Here is a 19,726-nt window from a genome sequence, read left to right as displayed (position 1 = left end):
TTTCTGTGTAGAAGTATTTCATCTCCTGGGTTAAGTTTATTCCTACATATTTTATTCTTTTTCATGCTGTTATAAAAGCAATTGTTTTCTTAATTTCCTTTTCTGATAATTCATTGTTAGTGTATAGAAATGCAACTGATTTTTGTAGGTTGATTTGTATTCTGCAATTTTACTGAATTCACTTATTTGTTCTAATAGACTTTTGTGGAATCTTTAGGGTTGTCTACATATAAGGTCATGTCACCTGCAAACAGATATTTTACTTTCTCCTTTCCGATTTAAATGCCTTTTTTTTTCTTTTTCTTTTTTTTCTTTTTCTTGCCTAATTTTTCTGACTAGGACTTCCAGTACTATATTGAATAGAAGTGGCCAAAAGTGAGCATCGTTGCTTTTTTCCTGATGTTAGAGAAAGAGTTTTCAATTTTTCACTGTTGAGTATAATATTAGTTCTGGGCTTTTCTTATATAGTCTTTATTATGTTGAGGTCATTTTCTTCTATTTCTAGTTCATTGAAAGTTTTTGTATGAAAGGATGTTCAATTTTGTCAAATGCTATTTCTGTACCTATTGAGATGATTGTGTGATTTTTATCCATTGTTCTGTTAATGTGGTCTATCATATTATTTGATTTTTTAATGTTGAACCACACTTGCATCCCAGGGATAAATCTCACGTGGTCATGGTGTATGATCCTTTTAATATGTTGAATTTGGTTTGCTAGTATTTTGTTGAGAAATTTTGCATGTAGGTTCATCAGGATATATTGACTAGTAGTTTTCTTTTTTTATGGTGCCTTTGTCTGGCTTTGGTATCAGGGTGATGCTGGCCTCATATAATGACTTTGGAAGTGTTCCTTTCTTTTCAATTTTATTGAAGAGTTTGAGAAAGATTGGCAGTAATTCTTCTTTAAATATTTAGTAGAATTCACTAGTAAAGACATCAGTTCCTGGACTTGTTGGGAAGTTTTTGATTATTGATTTAATCTTCTTACTAGTTATAGGTCTGTTCAGATTTTTTGTTTTTTCATGATCATTCTTGGTAAATGGTATGTTTCTATGAATTTGTCCATTTCTTCTAGGTTATCCAATTTGCTGTTATTTAATTGTTCACACTAGTCTCATATGAACCTTTTAATTCCGTGACATAAGTTATTATGTCTCTTTCATTTCCCATTGTATTTATTTGTATCTTCTCTCTTTTTTCTTAGTCTGGATAAAGTTTTGACAATTTTTTCAATGTTCAGAAAACCAACTCTCAGTTTTATTAATTTTTTTATTGTGTTTCTAGTTATTATTTTATTTATTTTTGCTCTAATCTTTGTTATTTCTCTTCTGCTAACTTTGGGCTTGGTTTGTTCTTCTTTTTCTAGTTTTTTGAGGTATAAAGTTAGGTGGTTTACTTGACAGTTTTCTTCTTCTATATTATAGGTATTTTTTTTTTTCTTTTTTTGAGACAGATTCTCACTCTGTTGCCCTGGCTAGAGTGAGTGCCGTGGCATTAGCCTAGCTCACAGCAACCTCAAACTCCTGGGCTCAAGCGATTCTACTGCCTCAGCCTCCCAAGTAGCTGGGACTACAGGCATGCGCCACCATGCCCGGCTAATTTTTTATATATATTTTTAGTTGTCCAGATAATTTCTTTCTATTTTTTTTTATAGACGGGGTCTCCCTCTTGGTCAGGCTGGTCTCGAACTCCTGAGCTCAAATAATCCGCCCGTCTCGGCCTCCCAGAGTGCTAGGATTACAGGTGTGAGCCACCGCACCCGGCCTATATTATAGGTATTTTCACTATAAATTTCCCTCTTAGTACTGCTTTGCTGCATCACATAAGTTTTAGTATGTTATGTACTTATTTTTATTTCTCTCAAAATATTTTCTAATTTCCCTTTTGATTTCTTCTTTGACTTATATAGTGTTTAAGAATGTATTGTTTAATTTTTAGGTATTTGCGAGTTTTTCAGTTTTCCTTTGGCTATTGATTTCTAGTTTCATTCCATTGTGGTCGCAAAAGACACCTCTCCCAGGCTTCATGTACCAGCCTTTAACAGGAAAAGATTCTCCCTAATCTGTCAGGCTAGGGATTCTTGGGTCTCTCAAAACTTCCCTGTGTATGCATCTTCTCTGAACTGCTGTGTGTAAATTCTTCTCAGTTAGAGGGATTTCACAGTTTTCCTTCTTTTTCTTCCTCCCAAGATTTCATGGTATCTTCCTTCCTTTGGTGTCTATCTGCAGTAACACATGTCTTCTGGGGCAGCGGTATGTCCTGAGCGCTCTCTCTCTCTCTCTCTCTCTCTTTTTGTTGGTTCTCAATGGTTCCCAGGCATCAAGAGTATGCTGGGTCCTGTTCATGCTCTGAGACTGGCCATTCCCTTAGACATCTTCCTGAAAAGTCTGAATGTTGGGCATATATTTTAGTCTTCTTTTTCCCTTTCCAGGGATAAGTCAGGGGCTGGAAGTCTTGCAAATCATGTCGTGCTGAGCTTGGGGGAGGGGAACTGGTGATTGAGTGCAATCTAGTCCAAACCTTCACCTTTGCTCCTTATAGTCCTGAGGCATCTAGGAATATGCTGGGTTCCATTGGCTCTTTGGTAGACAGGTAAGACAGAAGCCAGTTTCTCAAAACAGCTCCTCCAAGTGTTGAAATGTTGGAGGCACTGTCCAACTCTTTTCTTCCCCCAGGGAGAAGTTTAGATTTGGGGTTTATCATCTTCTCACTCTGTGCTAAGACAGGGGAGTGGCTATTGTGAGTGGTAGCATATTATCCAAACTGCTCTCTTTGCTCTCCTTAGCTCCCAACCAGGGATATTTCCTGTCAGTACTCAGATTCTGGAGAGAAAGAAACCAGTCCCTTAGGCAACCCTCAGAAAAATCAGAATGGTGGACATATGGGGTGGGGAACCTGCAGCCTTGTGGCCACGTGTGGTCTGTATCCTTGAGTGCAGCCTTTGACTGAATCCAAATTTTATAGAACAAATCCTTTTAATTCGGAGTCTCCCGTCCTTTCCTTCCCTCCCCAGGGGAAAACTGGGCGCTGATAGTTTCCTCCTAATTGTATGGTGCTGTCAGGGTGAGAGATTATGACGAGAGCAGATCTCAGGTTTTCCTATGAGCTACCTTGCTGATTTTGTGCTTACCCAGGGTGCAGGCACCTTTCAGTTGGTTTCTGGATTTCTCACAAAGAGAATTTGGCTCCATACTGTCGTTGAACCTTTGTGTTCCTGGAGGGAAAAAGGGTTCAGGGCTTCCTATTCTTCCATCTTGCTGATGTCATCCCAGTAGTTTAGTCTTAATACAAAAAGTACTGAAATCAGAGTACCCAGTAGCTGTTTGAGGTTTTATTGGGTGAAATTGTTTCTCATCCCCTGTCAGACTCTTGTCCTTTCTGTAATTAGTAACTAATATGACTAATAAAAGCTGGGTAAATTTGCAGAATGTTCAAATAACATGCCACATTTGCCACAATATTTAACAAGCAGAAAGTCATTCTTAGTTTGAATGAAAGAGTATATATAGTTTTCAAAGCCCAGTTAGAAAAATTATCCCCGTTTATCTGTTATTGAGTAATATGGATAATATTTAGATCTTATACCTGAAATATCAGTTAAAAAGTTTTGATATAGCCGGGCGTGGTGGCTCATGCTTATAATTCTAGCACTATGGGAGGCTGAGGCGGGAGGATTGCTTGAGCTGAGGAGTTCCAGAACAGCCTGAGCAAGAGCGAGACTCCGTCTCTACTAAAAATAGAAAAAAGTTAGCCAGGCGTGGTAGCAGCTCCTGCCTGTAGTCCTAGCTACTCGGGAGGCTGAGGCAGGAGGATCACTTGAGCCCAGGAGTTTGAGGTTGCTGTGAGCTAGGCTGACTCTATGACACTCTAGCCCAGGCAACAGAGCAAGACTCTGTCTCCAAAAAAAAAAAAAACACGTTTTGATAAGTGGTATTAAAAGATAATTTAAAAAAAATAAAATTAGGACTAACACATATGTAAAAAGAATGTATTTGACTAATGAAGAAACTTGTGAGATGTTATAATATATTCAAAGGAAAATCTAAAGAACAGACATTTATAGATCATAAATATTAAAATGACTGTGCAAATGGAGGCAGAACATTTTTTGGAAGAGAGCTTATCTCTCCATTGAATAGAGTTCAATGTCTACAGATAAGAAGTGTTTTGCATTGCTAGTAATAAATATCTATAATTTTCAGAGTTGTAAAAGAGCTCCCCTAAATCACAATCAGATAACACAGATAGGTATGCTACAGACAATTCATAGTTTTCCATCGAAGTACATTCTTCCCCTACCGTAGCTTCTATTTAAGAGGATAGTGATAACTGTAATATTTGATTTTTTTGTAACAGTTTATTCTAAATGGCAAAAGACCTTAGGGAGCAAGAGAAATGAAAGTGAAGTAGGAATGTGTGTTATAGACCTTGTGAAGGAAGGGACTGAATTATCTCTCTACTTTTTACCTGGAATCTTCCTAAGAAGTTACAGACATAGGAGGCATTAATTATTAGTCTGGTGAATAAAACAAAATAATGCTACCATTAGTCTTAATTTTATATTATGTTTATGTTATCTATTTCTATTCATGAAGGATAGAATGATCAAGCAAATATGTATTTTATCTTTTCTTTTCTTTCTTTCTTTCTCTTTCTTTCTTTATTCTTTTTCTCTCTTTCTTTCTTTTTCTTTTTTTTTTTTTTGAGACAAGGTCTCACTCTATTACCCAGACTAGAGTGCAGTGGCATTGTGATAGCTCATTGCAACCTCAAACTCCCAGACTCAAGCAATCCTACCTCACTGCCTCAGCTCCCCTAGTAGCTGGGACTACAGGCACATGCCATTATGTTTGGCTAACTTTTCTGTTTTTTGTAGAGATAAGGTCTTGCTATGTTGCTCAGGCTGGTCTCAAACTCCTGGGCTCAAGTGATACTCTTGCCTTGGCCTCCCAAAGTGCTAGAATTATAGGCATGAGCCACCATGCCTGGCCCCTTTTTTAAGGAAGGAACAAGAATATTTAGAAAATAAAAGAAATAAATATTTGGAATCAAGAATGAAGAAAATTTGAGTTGAGAGAAATGTCAAGGGCTGAATGAATTTCTCCAAAAATTATTCTTGTTTATAGTATTTTTTTATCATTCCTGTCCTTTGTTCTAAGATAGAAGTAATAGTAAATGCATAGTGATTAATCACTCAACAATTATATGTTGGAATGGTAAGCTCTAAACGTGGACTTGATTTGAATGATCTTAGAGTTCATGGTATGATACTAAATTCCAAGCCAATTAGTTACCTAAGTAAATGAAGACTGGAACTATAATAATTATTAAAATTTGGGGGTCCACATGCACATATTTGAGTAGGTGAACCACAAAGGAAATAAAAATCTAGATAAATTTATTTAAGTGGCAGGCAATGAAATATATATTTCATGATGCATCTTATTGTGATGTGGAGAATTGTTAGATTGTGGTGTCAGATGTGTGATACTAGTTATGAATAAGTAAGAATAAAATTGTAGTGACAGAGAGCACTTTCTGATATCACTCACTGAATCATCAACTGCTGTGTTTAGGTGAAGAAGAAGAGGAGGAAGATAAACTACCTCGAAGAGAGAGCTTGAGACCAAAGAGGAAACGGACCAGAGATGTTATCAATGAGGATGACCCAGAACCTGAACCAGAGGATGAAGAAACAAGGAAGGCAAGAGAAAAAGAGAGAAGGAGGAGGTTGAAGAGAGGAGCGTAAGTTAGTTCAGATATATCTGAAAGTGTTACTCATTCAAAAGCTCCAATGCTGAAAGAAGACCCCACCTTTCAGACACTGTGACTTTAAAATTAGTAGTTAAAACTACTTTTAGAAAGACAGCCTTAATCTGATGCTACCATTTTACTCCACTTAATTAAACATATTTTAATAATTAAAATAGAATTAAAAATGAATATATATTAAAAATGGACCATGAGAAATTCTCTTTTGAAGGATCTAAACTGTCATAGGTCATTAACATGTTATAGTTAGCTTTAAATTATCCCATTAATTGTATGCATTGTTATTTATGTTAAGTAGAAACTCCTAAATAATGAACTCATATCACTTTACCTTACAGAGCAGGTGTTGGCAAACTACGGGCTAAATCCAGCCCGAGAGCTAATAATGGTTTTTATTAGTTTTAAAGGGTCATTAATAAAAACCAAAGATGAATATGGGACAGAGTGATGTAGCACTCAAAGCCTAAAATATTAACTATTTGGCCCTTTACAGAAAGAAAGTATTCTGGCCTCTGTTACAAAGAATTTGGATTGTCATTTCCTTTTTAATAAAACCCAGCATCATTCAGTTCCACCAGGGCAACATTTTCCTAAAACTGACTTTGTGAGGAATAGTATATTAAATGCTCTTTAGGAAAAATCCAAGAAAATAATTTTCTTTTCTTTGCTTTCCAATTTTTTTTGCAGATTTGCAGATAGCAGGCACATAGGAAAAGTATGCATGTAAAACACATCTAATAATAGAAAACCTAGACCCATTGGAAAGGATTAAAGAGACAGCCAACCTATTCCACAATTCACAGAGAGTAAGGCCATGTGAATCACCATGAGGTGGTGGGAATCTCCTCTAAATACTCTAAATCTTTAAGTGATGAAGAACTTTCTTGTATGTCCTCCCAAAATGATACACTTCAGTACTCAATAGCTCTAACTATTATATTATTCCTTATAAATGATTGTTATTAAACACAACTATATGAAAATTTTGTCGGGTAGAGGAGCTTGGTATTAACAGACAATGGTCCCCTTTAGAATAATAGAGCATCCCCATCCATTTCATGTTTTAGTTTATTTTAATTTTTGAATTTTCCTCCTCCCCTCTTTCTCCTCCTCTGGTTTCTTTTCCTCCTCCCCCTCTTCCTCCTCAAACTCCTCTTCTTTCTCTTTTGATTACCAAGACATCACTTGCTTTTAAATTTTGACTCTGGTATTTTTTATTTATAACTTCTTATCAAATATTTTTATCCTTTATTCCTTTCAGAAACAAAATGCACCACAATTTGAAGTCCCATGTATTATTATGATTGTTAATTCTATTATTATGTAGTAATAGTTCTTTATTAGCAAAGCTTATGCTTTCTGCAGTGGTATTTCATTGAGAAAATATCACCAATAGACATATGTGCAGGATATAGGTTATGTTCCAAAATTTGCCTTTCTTTTCCACTTGTGCCTCAGAAAAATCCTTCTAAAAAGGTGAGTTGGGCAAGAATTTCTCTGCTCTCTTGGTCTGCTTAGGGCCCTCCTGTCGACTGCCCAATCTCCAGGAAACGGTGCCATGTGAAGCAGCAGGGTCCCGTCTCTGTGATGGTGTCTCTCCTTAGCTGGGTCCACTTTCGTTCTGATATTGAGAAACCCACAGGCACTCGTGCCTTCTTACCTCCCACTCTTCCACATAACCAAATTTTGTCCCCATAGGTTTTGCAAATTATATTATTACTGTCACAGTTTGTGATGATACATTCTAAATTGTACCATAAATTATTTGTGATGATTGATAGTTCTATTTTCCATTTTAGGGTCTATTTTTTATTGTTCATGTTCAAGATAAGCATTTTTTTTAAGAGAATGTATTAGCAAATATATTTTGAAGAAGATTAGTAGGCAAATCAGGGCACATTTATTTAGGTTAATTAATTCAAGGTCTTTTTTATTTAAATGTTCAAACAATGCCTCAGGGAATTTCCCTTGCACTGACACGACATTTGAAACCAACTAAAACCAAGGTTGTAATGCTAACTATCTTTGGAGATCGTTAAGAAACACTGCTTTGTTAGATATTTTGGAGTATTTCCAGTAATATTACAGGCTTTTGCTGACCCAGTTTTAAGTGAATAAGTAATATATTCATAGCAGTGTGAAATTCAGCATATTATGCCTTCTTTTTCCTAACAACTGTTGTTTAAATAAATCAGACTTAAGATAGAAAGTCATTCTTGCACAGATTAGCCTGAAATTTTAGAAGATGAAGCATGCCTATACTATATCCATTTAATATGATTAGCCCTTTCTTCGAGTGATCCTAGAAAAGCAGGGTCCCTGTAATGCTAGAGAGAGTAATAGTTTCATTACCTGCATATTTGAAGGTAACTTATCTGTCAACAACTATACCCTGTAGCACAGTATGATCCTCCTAGAGAAATCAGCAATTGACAAAAAACAATTTAAAAATAGACAGTTATGAATCATTTATTGTAGGAATAAATGTCTTTGCATACTATGACAATCTTGGAGGACATTGTTTATATTTTAGTATACTTTGAACACGGAGTTTGTGATGATAACCGTGAGTCACCCAGAAAAGTTCTGTATGTATATATTTATTCAATAATTATTTATCCAGGTCCACTTCTGTGGAAGGTAATCTTTGCCAATTTCTTTGGGACACTTGGATGTGAATATGCCTGCAATCTCTGAAAGTCCAAAATACATTAATAGTAAGGGAGAGGCCACTTAGATACAAATTACTATGAAATAAGACAGTATATATGTGCCAGAGAAGAAGTGCAAACAAAGTGGTTTAGTGTCTCAGAGAAGTGAAAACTATTCTCAGAGGGATAATTAGAAAAGGGATTATTAAAGACACTTCATATAAATTTTAAAGGAATCCGAATTTGTATAGGCTAAACATACACAGTATTTAAATAGCATTAGAAAGGTTTCCACTAAATGATTTCTAAAAATAATTGTAGGCTTAGTTACGTGGCAAATCCACACATCAAATACATCTCTGTTTCATTCTTTGATGATGCTAGATTAAATGAGATACTGTTTTATATATGATTCTTAATGGAAGTTAAGTAATGTCAAGCTTTAAGGTATTTATATATAAATATCGTGAATTATTTTGAAAGGGTGGGCAATTTAAAGGCTTAAAATATCAAGCAATTCAATTATTAATCTTAAAGCTTTTTTTGCTTTCTAATTGACTCCATTCTTTTATTTTTGCTAGTTCTGTAAATATTTTAGTGAAACAATTGTCTATATAATTTAGAGTTATTTCTATATCTGCATGAAGAAAATTTTTGTTAAAACCTATCTTTTCCTCCTAAGACAATCAACCCACATATCATTCTAATTGGCAAATAAAAAAAGACCCATGAATATAGATGTATTAATAGTAAAAAATATCCTCAAGTATTTTATACCATGCTGTAGAGCATCGTAGACTTTTATATAATGAACACCAAATACTTAAAACAGTAACAAACTAATGGTAATCAGAGCTGTATCCTAGTAGGGTATATTTCCATAGTTCTTTTGAACTAGGATTATTATTCTAAGAAAAATATTTGAATTGTCTAAAAACAAACTGTCATAGGAAGTGTTGTTTCAAAAGGTTCATATGAATTTTTGTTTCGGTAATCATGGCATAATGTAAAACTATGGGTTGGTGGCAAAGGAGATTGAAAGTCATTTTGTAGGGTGGGCTGTAAAACTGTGGACATGTCCTCCTGTTCCTCAGCTAGAACTTTAAAAAATAGCTTTTGCCATATTCCATCTGTGTCTAGTCATGACCTTAGGGAAGAACAAAACATGTTTCTGAGAAAGACTGAATTGGATTACAATTTCTTTATCAGTCAGGTGCCCAGCCCATCAGTCCCAGCCCCAGCACCACAATATTAGGTCTAGAAGAATGTGTTTGAAGTTAAGAGACAATAGCTTAATAACTGAAACAATCTATTGCCAAAAAAAATTGATTTCTACAATATGGTATAGCCTTCTTCAATCTAAAATTATGTTGCTCATGCTTAGATTTTGTTTTCTTTGAATTCTGGACCTGATGGTATTTTTGTAATACTAGGAACATAGAAAGAGAAAAAATACATCTCATTCTCAGAAAAGAACTCAATTCCTTTGAAGCTCTCTTCAAAGGATTCACTGTTGCTAAATATATTTCGAGTTGAATTTTATCACTTGAAGTTGTGAGTTTAATTAACAGATTAGCTTACCTTTGAGAAATAGATTTTTATTTTTCCCTATTTCAATTTCTCTCTCTCTCAAGACAGGGCTAACAAAATTTTTATGGGTACTTCAAAGACATCTTCACCTCTAATTTATTATCCTTATTGAAAAATAAAGTATTTAAATGAAGTGTAGAATTGGTGGAGGAAGGTATACAAGGGAACAGAGAAGAGAGGGAAAAATCTTGATAGATTTGTAACTATTCTTTCCGTAGACTTTCCCTATCTGAGAGTTTGAGGCTCTGGACATAAAAGAACAATTTAGTTCCAGGAAATCAGAAGGCAAACACTATTGTTAAATGTCATAATAATTTCAGTAATCCTGCATCAGTGTTCAGATATCAGTTTTAATGCTTATGAGGATTATATGAGGTCTTAGCACTGACTAAATACAGCCACATTTTAAAAAATGGGCTAAATATCTGATATCGACCTTCCTTAAGTTTGGAAGTCAAGCAAAGCTTAACTTTATTAAGATTGTTTTTTTCTTTTAAAGGGAAGAAGAAGAAGAAATTGATGAAGAGGAATTGGAAAGATTGAAGGCCGAGTTAGATGAGAAAAGACAAATGATTGCTACTGTCAAATGTAAACCTTGGAAGATGGAGAAGAAAATTGAAGTTCTCAAGTATGGCGTCCCCTTTCATAAGTAGAAACACTTTCTTTGATATTGATCTCCTAAATCCCCTGAGTCTTATATATTATGGATAATACTGTATATATCAAAAATATATAAAATACTCATACTATTATTTATAATGCTCATAGTCATACAAACACATATAGCATATATCTGCATATATATACATACATACATGTATAAACATATATATGTCTCATATCACTAGAGAGTCTGGGCTAATGATTATAAGTTGTAAACAGCTATGAGAAATTGTTGGGGGTTTTATAACTTCTGTGGTCACCTTTAAGCATTTGTTCCTTAAACTGGAGTTTCCTTAGTTTGACACATTCATTACCATCTCTCTGAAGGAAATAATATATTTGAATTTTACAAGTTTGTGTGAATTGAACACTCTTGTTTCTCTGCAGGACGCTGGTCTCAAACGATCTTTTCAAGTGACAGCTCACATTAAAACGCGGGGAGGATGCTAAACCAACAGAACGACAAATAGGATTCCAATTAAGGGTTATGCTAATAGCTATTCCCTGAACATGTCAGTGACCCAGTTTCAGTCTTATGTTGACTGCTGCTGTGGGTGAAACACACTCAGAGCACACAGATGTATAAATTCCTCATATGCAAAATCAAATGATTATCCCATTGTGGGGAGCAGATTCACCCCGGAGGATCGCACTGTATTTCCTTGCCCTGGTGGCTGGGGGAGGAGGGGACCTGAAAAAACGAACGTGTCTATGATGACAGCCATGTTTGCATCTTTCAATTTTGCCTTAGATTGCGTTTTTCCATAAACCATTTTTATAAATAGTGGTAAGTTTCCAAAACTATCCCCCTGTGAGCCTATTTAACTAATAATGCTGTAAAAATGATAGTATAGTATTATTGTCTCCGATGATGAAAAAAGAAATGAAGTAGCTATCAGGATAATTCACTTGGATCTTGGTTCTGACAGAGCTTGTGCGTTATTTAAAGAAATCGCTTAACTTCCTGGAGCCTCAGCTACCTCATAACCAAAAGAAAGGAAGATATTATATGTTTTTTTGTTTCTTTTAAAAATTTGATTATTTTTTATTGTGGCAAAATAAAAATAATGAAAAATTTACCATTTTAACCATTTTATGTATTTTTATAGTAATAATTTTTCTTTTTTTGTCAATCTTTTAAAAATGGGAGATTTTACATAAAAAATCCAGATGTCCAGCTTCTCATGGGCAAATGGAAGATTTGGTGCCACATTCCTGCAAGAAAATAACAGCTGGGGCTAAGCAAGAACTGCCCCCTGTTAACAGGGCATTCACTCTTCAGCTTGCACAGTTCCCAAACAATCCATATCACTGATTTACGCTACTTGGCTGCACCTTGTAGGCATTCGAATTTGCTGCCTCCTACCAGGATAGCTGGGGGGCAAGCTCAGTATGTCACTAAGACAGTGATTCAGACCTTCAAAGCCAAAGTCAGCTTACAGAATGGAAGCAAAAAGTTAGGCCCAGAAAAGAAACAACTGTGGCTTTTCACCTAGGTTCCCCATCTTGTGATGTTTCTATGGCCAGCTGTGGTTCCTGCTTTGTGGCTGCACCTGGGGGTTCCAGCTGGTGCCAGTGGCTATGACCAGCCTAATTTTCTTGGTATCAGCCTCTGTGATGAAGTTGTCGGCACTAAAATGCCCAACTTGTCTCCCTTTGTAGGTTTTTGAATGCTGTATTGAGCTTCTCACCTATAGATTCCAACCACATTATTAGAACAGGTGATCAGCACTTCATAGTACATATAAGTAAATGTTTCTCTATCTGAATGTTACCAACGCATGGGAGTAGGGCAACTTTCCACCAATCCTTTATTTATTTCAGAGATATTTAACTCTGAGAGTGTTTCTAAGGATCATGTTATTTTTAGAATTAGCCTCTAGTCGTTGCTCCTAACTGCCTATGAAATTGAAGACACTCGGCTCAGTATAACTGGAACGGATGTTCTGATCACAGGTTTGGATCTGTGTCTGGGTTCCCAGACACAGATCTGGTTCTGGAGCCATAAAAACTTGGTGAACATCTAAAACAGATTTTAGAGAGGGTCAGGGTTTTAAAAGATGTTTTAGAATAAAGCCTCAGGAATGATGGCTTATGGTTCTGAGGATGTTGTGGGCACTGGAAGACAGTTTTTGCACCAGGAACATAAGCATGCTCAGGGTTTAGGGTCTACATTTGGTTAACACAGGCAGTTGCTGTGTAGTCAAGGAGCTCTAGGAATTGATTGTTAATCCATATGAACTCTCAAACATAGCTCAGGAACTGGAGTTCAGCATTTTCAAGGTAAGAGAATAGGCTCTAGAGGGCCAAAAGGAAGCCACCTCCCTGCCACCATCACCATTGTATATTTCACTGTATATTAATACAGTTTCACACATTCATGTAGCCTTAAATCTATTGAATACTAATCTCTGGGTGGAGGGGCAGGTATGTATGGTCCAGACCAGAAATGTGTATTTTTTTTGCTCTAAAAATACTGATAAACAGTCAGGATTGAGAGCCACTGTTTACAATTCTAAGAAAACAGAAAACCTCATTAAGCAGGACATTCTGCTCTAGGATGGTTTATTAAATGAGTGAGAATATGGGTGTGGGGGGGGAGGCAGGAGGACAAAGGGACTTGCCAATTATTTGAAAGTCAATTCCTAGTTTTTATTAATTATCTAATTTTAAAATACCCATCCGTGAGAATATTAAGTATAATGTGTTTTTAAGTTGTTCACAGGTTTAACTCAGAAGTTGGATGACTAACTAGGTCTTTCCTACCTATAAGAGAAGGTGTCACTAACTTGGTAGCAGCCACCATAAGTAAAATCAAACACTCAGGTGGAAAATGACGGGTCTACTTATTACTCATCTTGAAGCCTAAACCTTTAACTATAGCAGAACATTATATATGGTAGATCAAAAGCTCTCATGACTGAACCTAAATTAGCAAGCACCTTGTTTTGTTACAGTAGAATAGGTTTTGGACTGAAAATCAAGAGACTTGGACTTCGACCTAAGTGTTACCTCTAACTTCTCTTTGAGCCTCAGTTTTTTTATTTATAAAACAATAGACTGGATTATGGTCCCTGTTTTTCAAACTGCTATCCTCTGAAGTCAAGTAGTTTGGTGAAATCAATTCAGAGCAAGGGAGGCAGAGCTCAGAGGGAGGGCCACCCAGCTGCGATGCCAGCTTCGGGAACAGACTTACACAATGCACTTCCATATACAGCATTCATTCCAAGAAACAATGCTTCTGTGGCTATTAAAATACAAGCAAATTTTTAAAAACCCACTTAGCTGGATATTTAAAGAAGCTTATTTTGTAGAGGGGAACGTACTAATGTTTCATGAGTTCACAAATTAGGATAGAGAAATATTCCAAGTATACTTTTGCATGGAATTGACTCTTGGGTAGCAGTATTTTTAAATGATTTTATTTTGATAAAAAAAATGTTTATTTAGCTATTATACTGACTGTTTTCATTTCTGAGCTTTGTAGCGCCCTGACCTGATGTTTCTGGTAGTTGTCCATTGGCTGAATAGACTTGGTGATTTATTAATGAGACACCCAGTAAGGCCAAGAAAGTTATCCTTAGGATTTCATTTACACTTAAGCAGGTGCTTGAAACTGTCAGCCAGCCATTAAGGTAACGTTCCTCCTTACTCAATCTCCCTTCATCCTTCCACATTTCTTTTTTTTAAATTTTATTTTTTCACTTTTGGTTGGGGGAACTAATACATTTCTAGGAAGGTAAGAATCGACCATAGTTGATTTCCTCTAATGGAGACATCTGGGAAAACTTTGGGAAAACTATCCTTTTGGCTCCCATGCTCACTCCTTCATCTCTCCACCTGAAGATTTTCATGGGCAAGATTCGTGGTTAGTACTTTAGTTCACGAAGCTCTTCCCTTCATCTGTCATTGGGAAGGAATGAGAGATTCCACACAAGAGGACTTTTAAACATGTGAACACACCATCAGCACAACCTTCAACCATTTTGGATTACATTTAACCAGTAACTCACCAAAGCATAGGCCTTCAGTTCTTGTACATTACAGGTATCTTGAGTGTAGTGATTTTTCATCTGAAGAATGGAGAATCTATAGTCAATCAGTATATCTGGATTTTGTCAATCAAAATGTAACATTGACATTCAATTTTTCTACTATTGAATAGGTCCAGACCAGGTGTCAAGCATTATGCTGTGGGCAAGTTTCTTAACCTCTACATGCTAGAGTTTCCTCACTATCAGTATTTCTTCATAGAGTTATTGTGAGAGGATTTAATCAGTTAGACAAAAGCACATAAATGGTGCTAGGCACATAGTAATCATTTTATACACATTAGCTATTCTTATTTTACTAACATAATTTATCCCTCTCAACTCATCCTTTAAGGTAGGTTTTATTATTTTGACTTTATCTATAAGGAAACTGAAGCTCTGAGAGGATAGGTAATTGTTTATGGTCAGACAACTAATAAGTGCTAGAGCTATGATTTAAACTTGTCATGTGGAAAATTACCTTGATATAGTGGCCACCTCTAAGTATGTTAACAGGCAAGCTGTCCCAGAAGTCACAGGACTAAAGGTGCACAGACCAAATTAAAATGCTCAAATCACATGGTTTATTAAGTTTATTTAAAGCACAGTGAGAAGCGAGGGGAGACAGGTACATTAAGACACTGGGAAAGAGTGGCAAAAGAGTAAGATCGTGGGCAATAGGACCACGCTTCTGTATCCTGGGTTTTGCAGTGTTCATTCCCTGTCTGTCTCATCCTGCTGATGGTGTGGCTAAGAGGACTGATGTCCCACAGGGGCCCACCGAATGAAGATGAGTTGGACCAGTGATAGGTACTTGCTGCATTGGAATGCCACAAGACAAGTACACCGGACCATGGCAGTAGCTTGTCAGTTAGCCTGTTGAAATGCCGTCGGTTGTATCTGCATTTCTTGGGCAGAGCACATGTGAGAGGAAAAGAACCAAACCGGATGACATCAACAGGTAGTTAAGTTAGCAGTGACAGGTATCAGTCCCAAAGTAAGGATAATGACTTGGTCTTTCCACTCCTTTCTGACTATCATATTCTTACTTGTTCATCGCATCTTCTCTTTTCTGTCTTTCTTTGGAAGGTATTGCAGGTTACTAATTCATCCATGGTCTGTATTGGACACATCAATTATGTCTATGTGTCACATGCTGCATGTTTACTTATTGGCTATATTTAACACATCCTATGTGCAAGACCAGCTACATAATTTGCAGGATCTAGTGCAAACTCTAAGTATGGGGCTCCTTGTTCAAAAATAATTAGAAATTTCAAGATGGTGAAGGAAACCAGAATGTGTCACCTCTAAATATGTCTCTTTGACATAAATATTTTTGAGCTTAAGGCAATTAAGAAGAAATACAGAAAAGCTCTGTGCCTCCTGTGTTTGCCTAAAAGCAGGACAGAGAATTATAAAAGCAAAAGGTCTTTCTACCATCCTCCTCTCCTTTCCCACCTAAAGACAAGATGTAAATTGTCTTTTACAACCGTTATCAGCTCAGAGACAGCACCAGAAAGATCTGAAACAGACTTTACTGCTTCCCACAGTTTTCCCTCCTTTGGAAGCCTGGGACCGCTTTCCTCTTTGTCCTGTCATTTCTCTAACATCTATTGCTCTTTGTTGCAGATTTTATGTAAGCTGGGACTCTAAGCCACTGCCTTGAGTTACTTTTTTTCCACGTGATATGCACGTTAATAAACTTGCTTGTTTTTGTCTTGTTAATCTGTCTTTTGCTGCAGGCATCTGCCCCAGTTACAGATTTATGAGAGTTGAGGAAAATTATAATTTCCCTCAACAGTGGTGGCAATGGCAGAGCAGTAAGCCAAGCACAGGGCCCATCTCAGTGTGGGGCCCTGTGTGACAGCACAGGTCATAGGTCTATGAAATTGTTCCTGCCTATGAGTTTTGCCTGAATATTATGAGCCAAGAATTTACTTGTTATCTATGCTGATAAATTATTACTTTTAATAAGTTCCATTTATTTCAAGAGCAGAATTCAGTGGTCTCAAATAATTTAGCAAACTCATATTACACAATGCAACTCTATGTAACTCCAAGACAGTGCTCATGCACTTACAGTCATGGTTTTGTTTTTAAATTCAATTCAATTAAATTAAATTAAATTTAAATTAAATACCATTTGAACATGGGATCTCCATGTTCAAAGCCTTCAATGTCTGCCCAGCAATTAGCAAAGTTTAGAAGCTTTTGCTTAAAAAATCAGTGAGCTCCACAACCTGAATCCAGCTCCCTTTCCAAATTTACCTCTCATTAATTATTGATGATTTTGACCATTAGATTTTGGAAATGGACAAAACCATCTCCAATCTTTTTTTAGTGTTTACTCCAGATCAGATTCTATGCTAGATGTTGTATACATTAACTTATTTAACCCTTATTTAAATTATTACCTTATTTAACCTTGAAGACAGAAAGTTATCCTCATTTTGCAGATGAGAAAATAGTGATTGGCAGAGGTAAAGTAGCTTCATGTGGCTAATAATGATGAGAGTAAAGTTTAAAGTCCCGATTTCTCCATTTCCAGAACATCATGCTTTTCCTACAGTGCCATACTTCTCATTTGAACCGCGTTTCCCAGTGACATGAGTTTAATCTTCTCTAGGAATGCCAGGTACATTCTATCACTTCATTACAGTTTCCTCTCCATTTTTTTGGTGTCTCGTGCTTCTTTCAGGCATGAATTTATCTCCCATATGAGGTTCTTTCTCTGCCAGCTCCTATAGAAATCAAATTCCAATAAGCTCTCCTTATTATTCATTTGGCTTTCTTGTTATGCTGCGTTGTATCATATTTTTTAAACTATATGTAAATCTTTTTCCTTTCAGAATATATTTTGAACTCCTCAGGACACAAAAGGTGTCTTATAGCTCTTTATTTTCTCAGGGCTGATCATAGTGCTGTGGACATTATAAACATTCGATTAACGTTTCATGTGTGGGTGACAATGTTAATGATGATCTCTTTTTTTGCTAGACACTCACTCCTGAGGCAAGAGAACAATTAACATGTCTAGGATGTGTAAAGGGCCTGCATGAATGGGTGAGTAAAGGGCAGGAATGTACTAGTAAAAAGCCCTGATTTGTAGGGTTTGCTCATTTCCATGATGTAAATACTTCCACTATGGCCAATTTCAAGCAATTAACAGTTAAGAGCCAGCTCATCAACTTCCTGAAAATTTAATAATCAGTGGCTTGTGTGAGCCAGTATGGTCAACTTCAGCACCCCTTTGGAGGAATCTAATAATGCCCTTTGATCAACTAGGGTTATGTTAGAGGGAACTAATCTGGAACCACTGAGAGCAGAGGTTAAAGTAAAAGAACTGTTTGTTATTTAATCTGTAATCAACTATGAAATCCTTGATTTAGAGCTGCCTGTGAAAAGGACAAACAATATTCTATAATTTCAGGACTCCGGATAAAGGCCCAAAGTGCATTAATGACTTCTTATCCCAGTTTATCTTACCACTCTGCTAAATGTCTTTCATTTTATATTTTAGAACTTTCTCCCAAATCTGTTAACATGCATAGAGAATTTCAGTCTTTCTCTCATCTCCTTCTCCTTTTCTGCCCATTTATCTCTTTTTAAAATCCATCTTAAAGGGGAAAATTTTGTTCAAGAAAAATCAATTCTTGATTGAGATCAGAAATCTCTTGTCTTTCATCTTAGAGTTCATCTGCCACAATTGCCTGCCTCATTATTTTCATTGCGTTGAAATATATCTTTCCAACTAACAACTAGCCTGCATCTTACATGTTTCCTCTAAACAAGAACAGTGTTCCTGACAATTTTCTTTATTAGGATTTAGCTTATTGATATTTGCTGTATTATTATGATTGTATAGTAAATTATTGTGATCAATTTTAGTAATGCTTTTCAAAAAATATTTTTTCTTGAGATTTACATGTTTTAGAAACTTTCTCAATTGTTAAAGAATTTAGCTCTGAAACATGGGATAAATATAACTTTGTTTACCGATAATTCTTCTACCTTGTGTCAGGACTTGTTTAACACATTGACTGCTGCACTGGAAAAAAGAATATTCCCTGGGGCCACGTTGTTTTATTAAAACAAAACAATCATTTCTAATTTGTTATTTTTTATTGTTTTCTGTGCATGAGTTGTATGCAATGCAATCCACGTTTTTACAATTAAATGGTCAATATTAATTATAACAATAAGAACATCAATGAGTAAGATTTTCGTGAACCAACTGCAGGGTTTTGCTTCATGCAGCCCTGGGCTCAAAACTAGACTGAGTTAAATATAACTCATGTGGCAGTCAATGTGTTAATCTTTCTTAGCTGTACTGCACCATTTTACCGTAGTTACCTGGAGATGGTCTTGTCTTCACCTTGGCTTGGTAGGTTTTTCAGGTAGCCCACAGGGCTACTGTTCTTGTTTCTTTTAGAAAGTTGTGGAGGCATTTACTACTCTTGTAACTACCTCAAAATCTCAAGCATGGCCTAGTTAAACCAGCTTGAGGTTCTGCCCAGATAGTTAGCAGAAGTGTATTAATCATTGGAAAAATGAGTCTAAAAATGATAATATTCAAAGATGTTTTCCAATATTCTTGGCAATCAGGCTTATTCACTAACTTCTACAAACATTTAATTATCCAGAATTCAAATAACCCTATCTTAGTTTTCTGCTATTATAACAGAATGCCACAGCTTGGATAATTTATAAAGAAAGAGATTTATTTAGTCCACAGTTCTGGAGGTTGGAAAATCCAAGAACATAGCGCTGGCATCTGGTGAGGGTCATCCCATGGTGGAAGGCATCATGTGGTGAGCGAGCACACGAGACAGAGAGAAATGGGGTCACACGTATCCTTTTATCAGGAGACCACTCCCAACATACCTAACCCACTCCTGCAATAACAGCATCAATCCATTCATGAGGGTAGAACCCTTATGGCCTAATCGTCTTAAAGGTCTCACCTCTTAATACTGTGAAAGTGGCAATTAAGTTTTTATTATATATATAAACT

General features: G+C 36.2%; 1 protein-coding gene across 1 annotated transcript in view; it reads left to right on the top strand.

Moving 5' to 3' along the window:
* TMC1 (transmembrane channel-like 1) overlaps nt 1-19,726 on the top strand; it is a 174,130-nt gene that overhangs the window by 36,892 nt on the left and 117,512 nt on the right. The window contains exons 4-5 of the mRNA XM_012641587.1: nt 5,585-5,747; nt 10,515-10,643. Coding sequence (XP_012497041.1) covers nt 5,585-5,747; nt 10,515-10,643 — 292 coding nt within the window. The remainder of the gene's footprint in view (nt 1-5,584; nt 5,748-10,514; nt 10,644-19,726) is intronic.

The sequence above is a fragment of the Propithecus coquereli genome, unplaced genomic scaffold (assembly GCF_000956105.1).
Source record: "Propithecus coquereli isolate 6110/MARCELLA unplaced genomic scaffold, Pcoq_1.0 Scaffold166, whole genome shotgun sequence".
In the NCBI taxonomy this organism is placed as follows: domain Eukaryota; kingdom Metazoa; phylum Chordata; class Mammalia; order Primates; family Indriidae; genus Propithecus; species Propithecus coquereli.
Note: the sequence above shows the minus strand (reverse complement) of the source record. Positions and strands in the feature narration are given on the sequence as shown.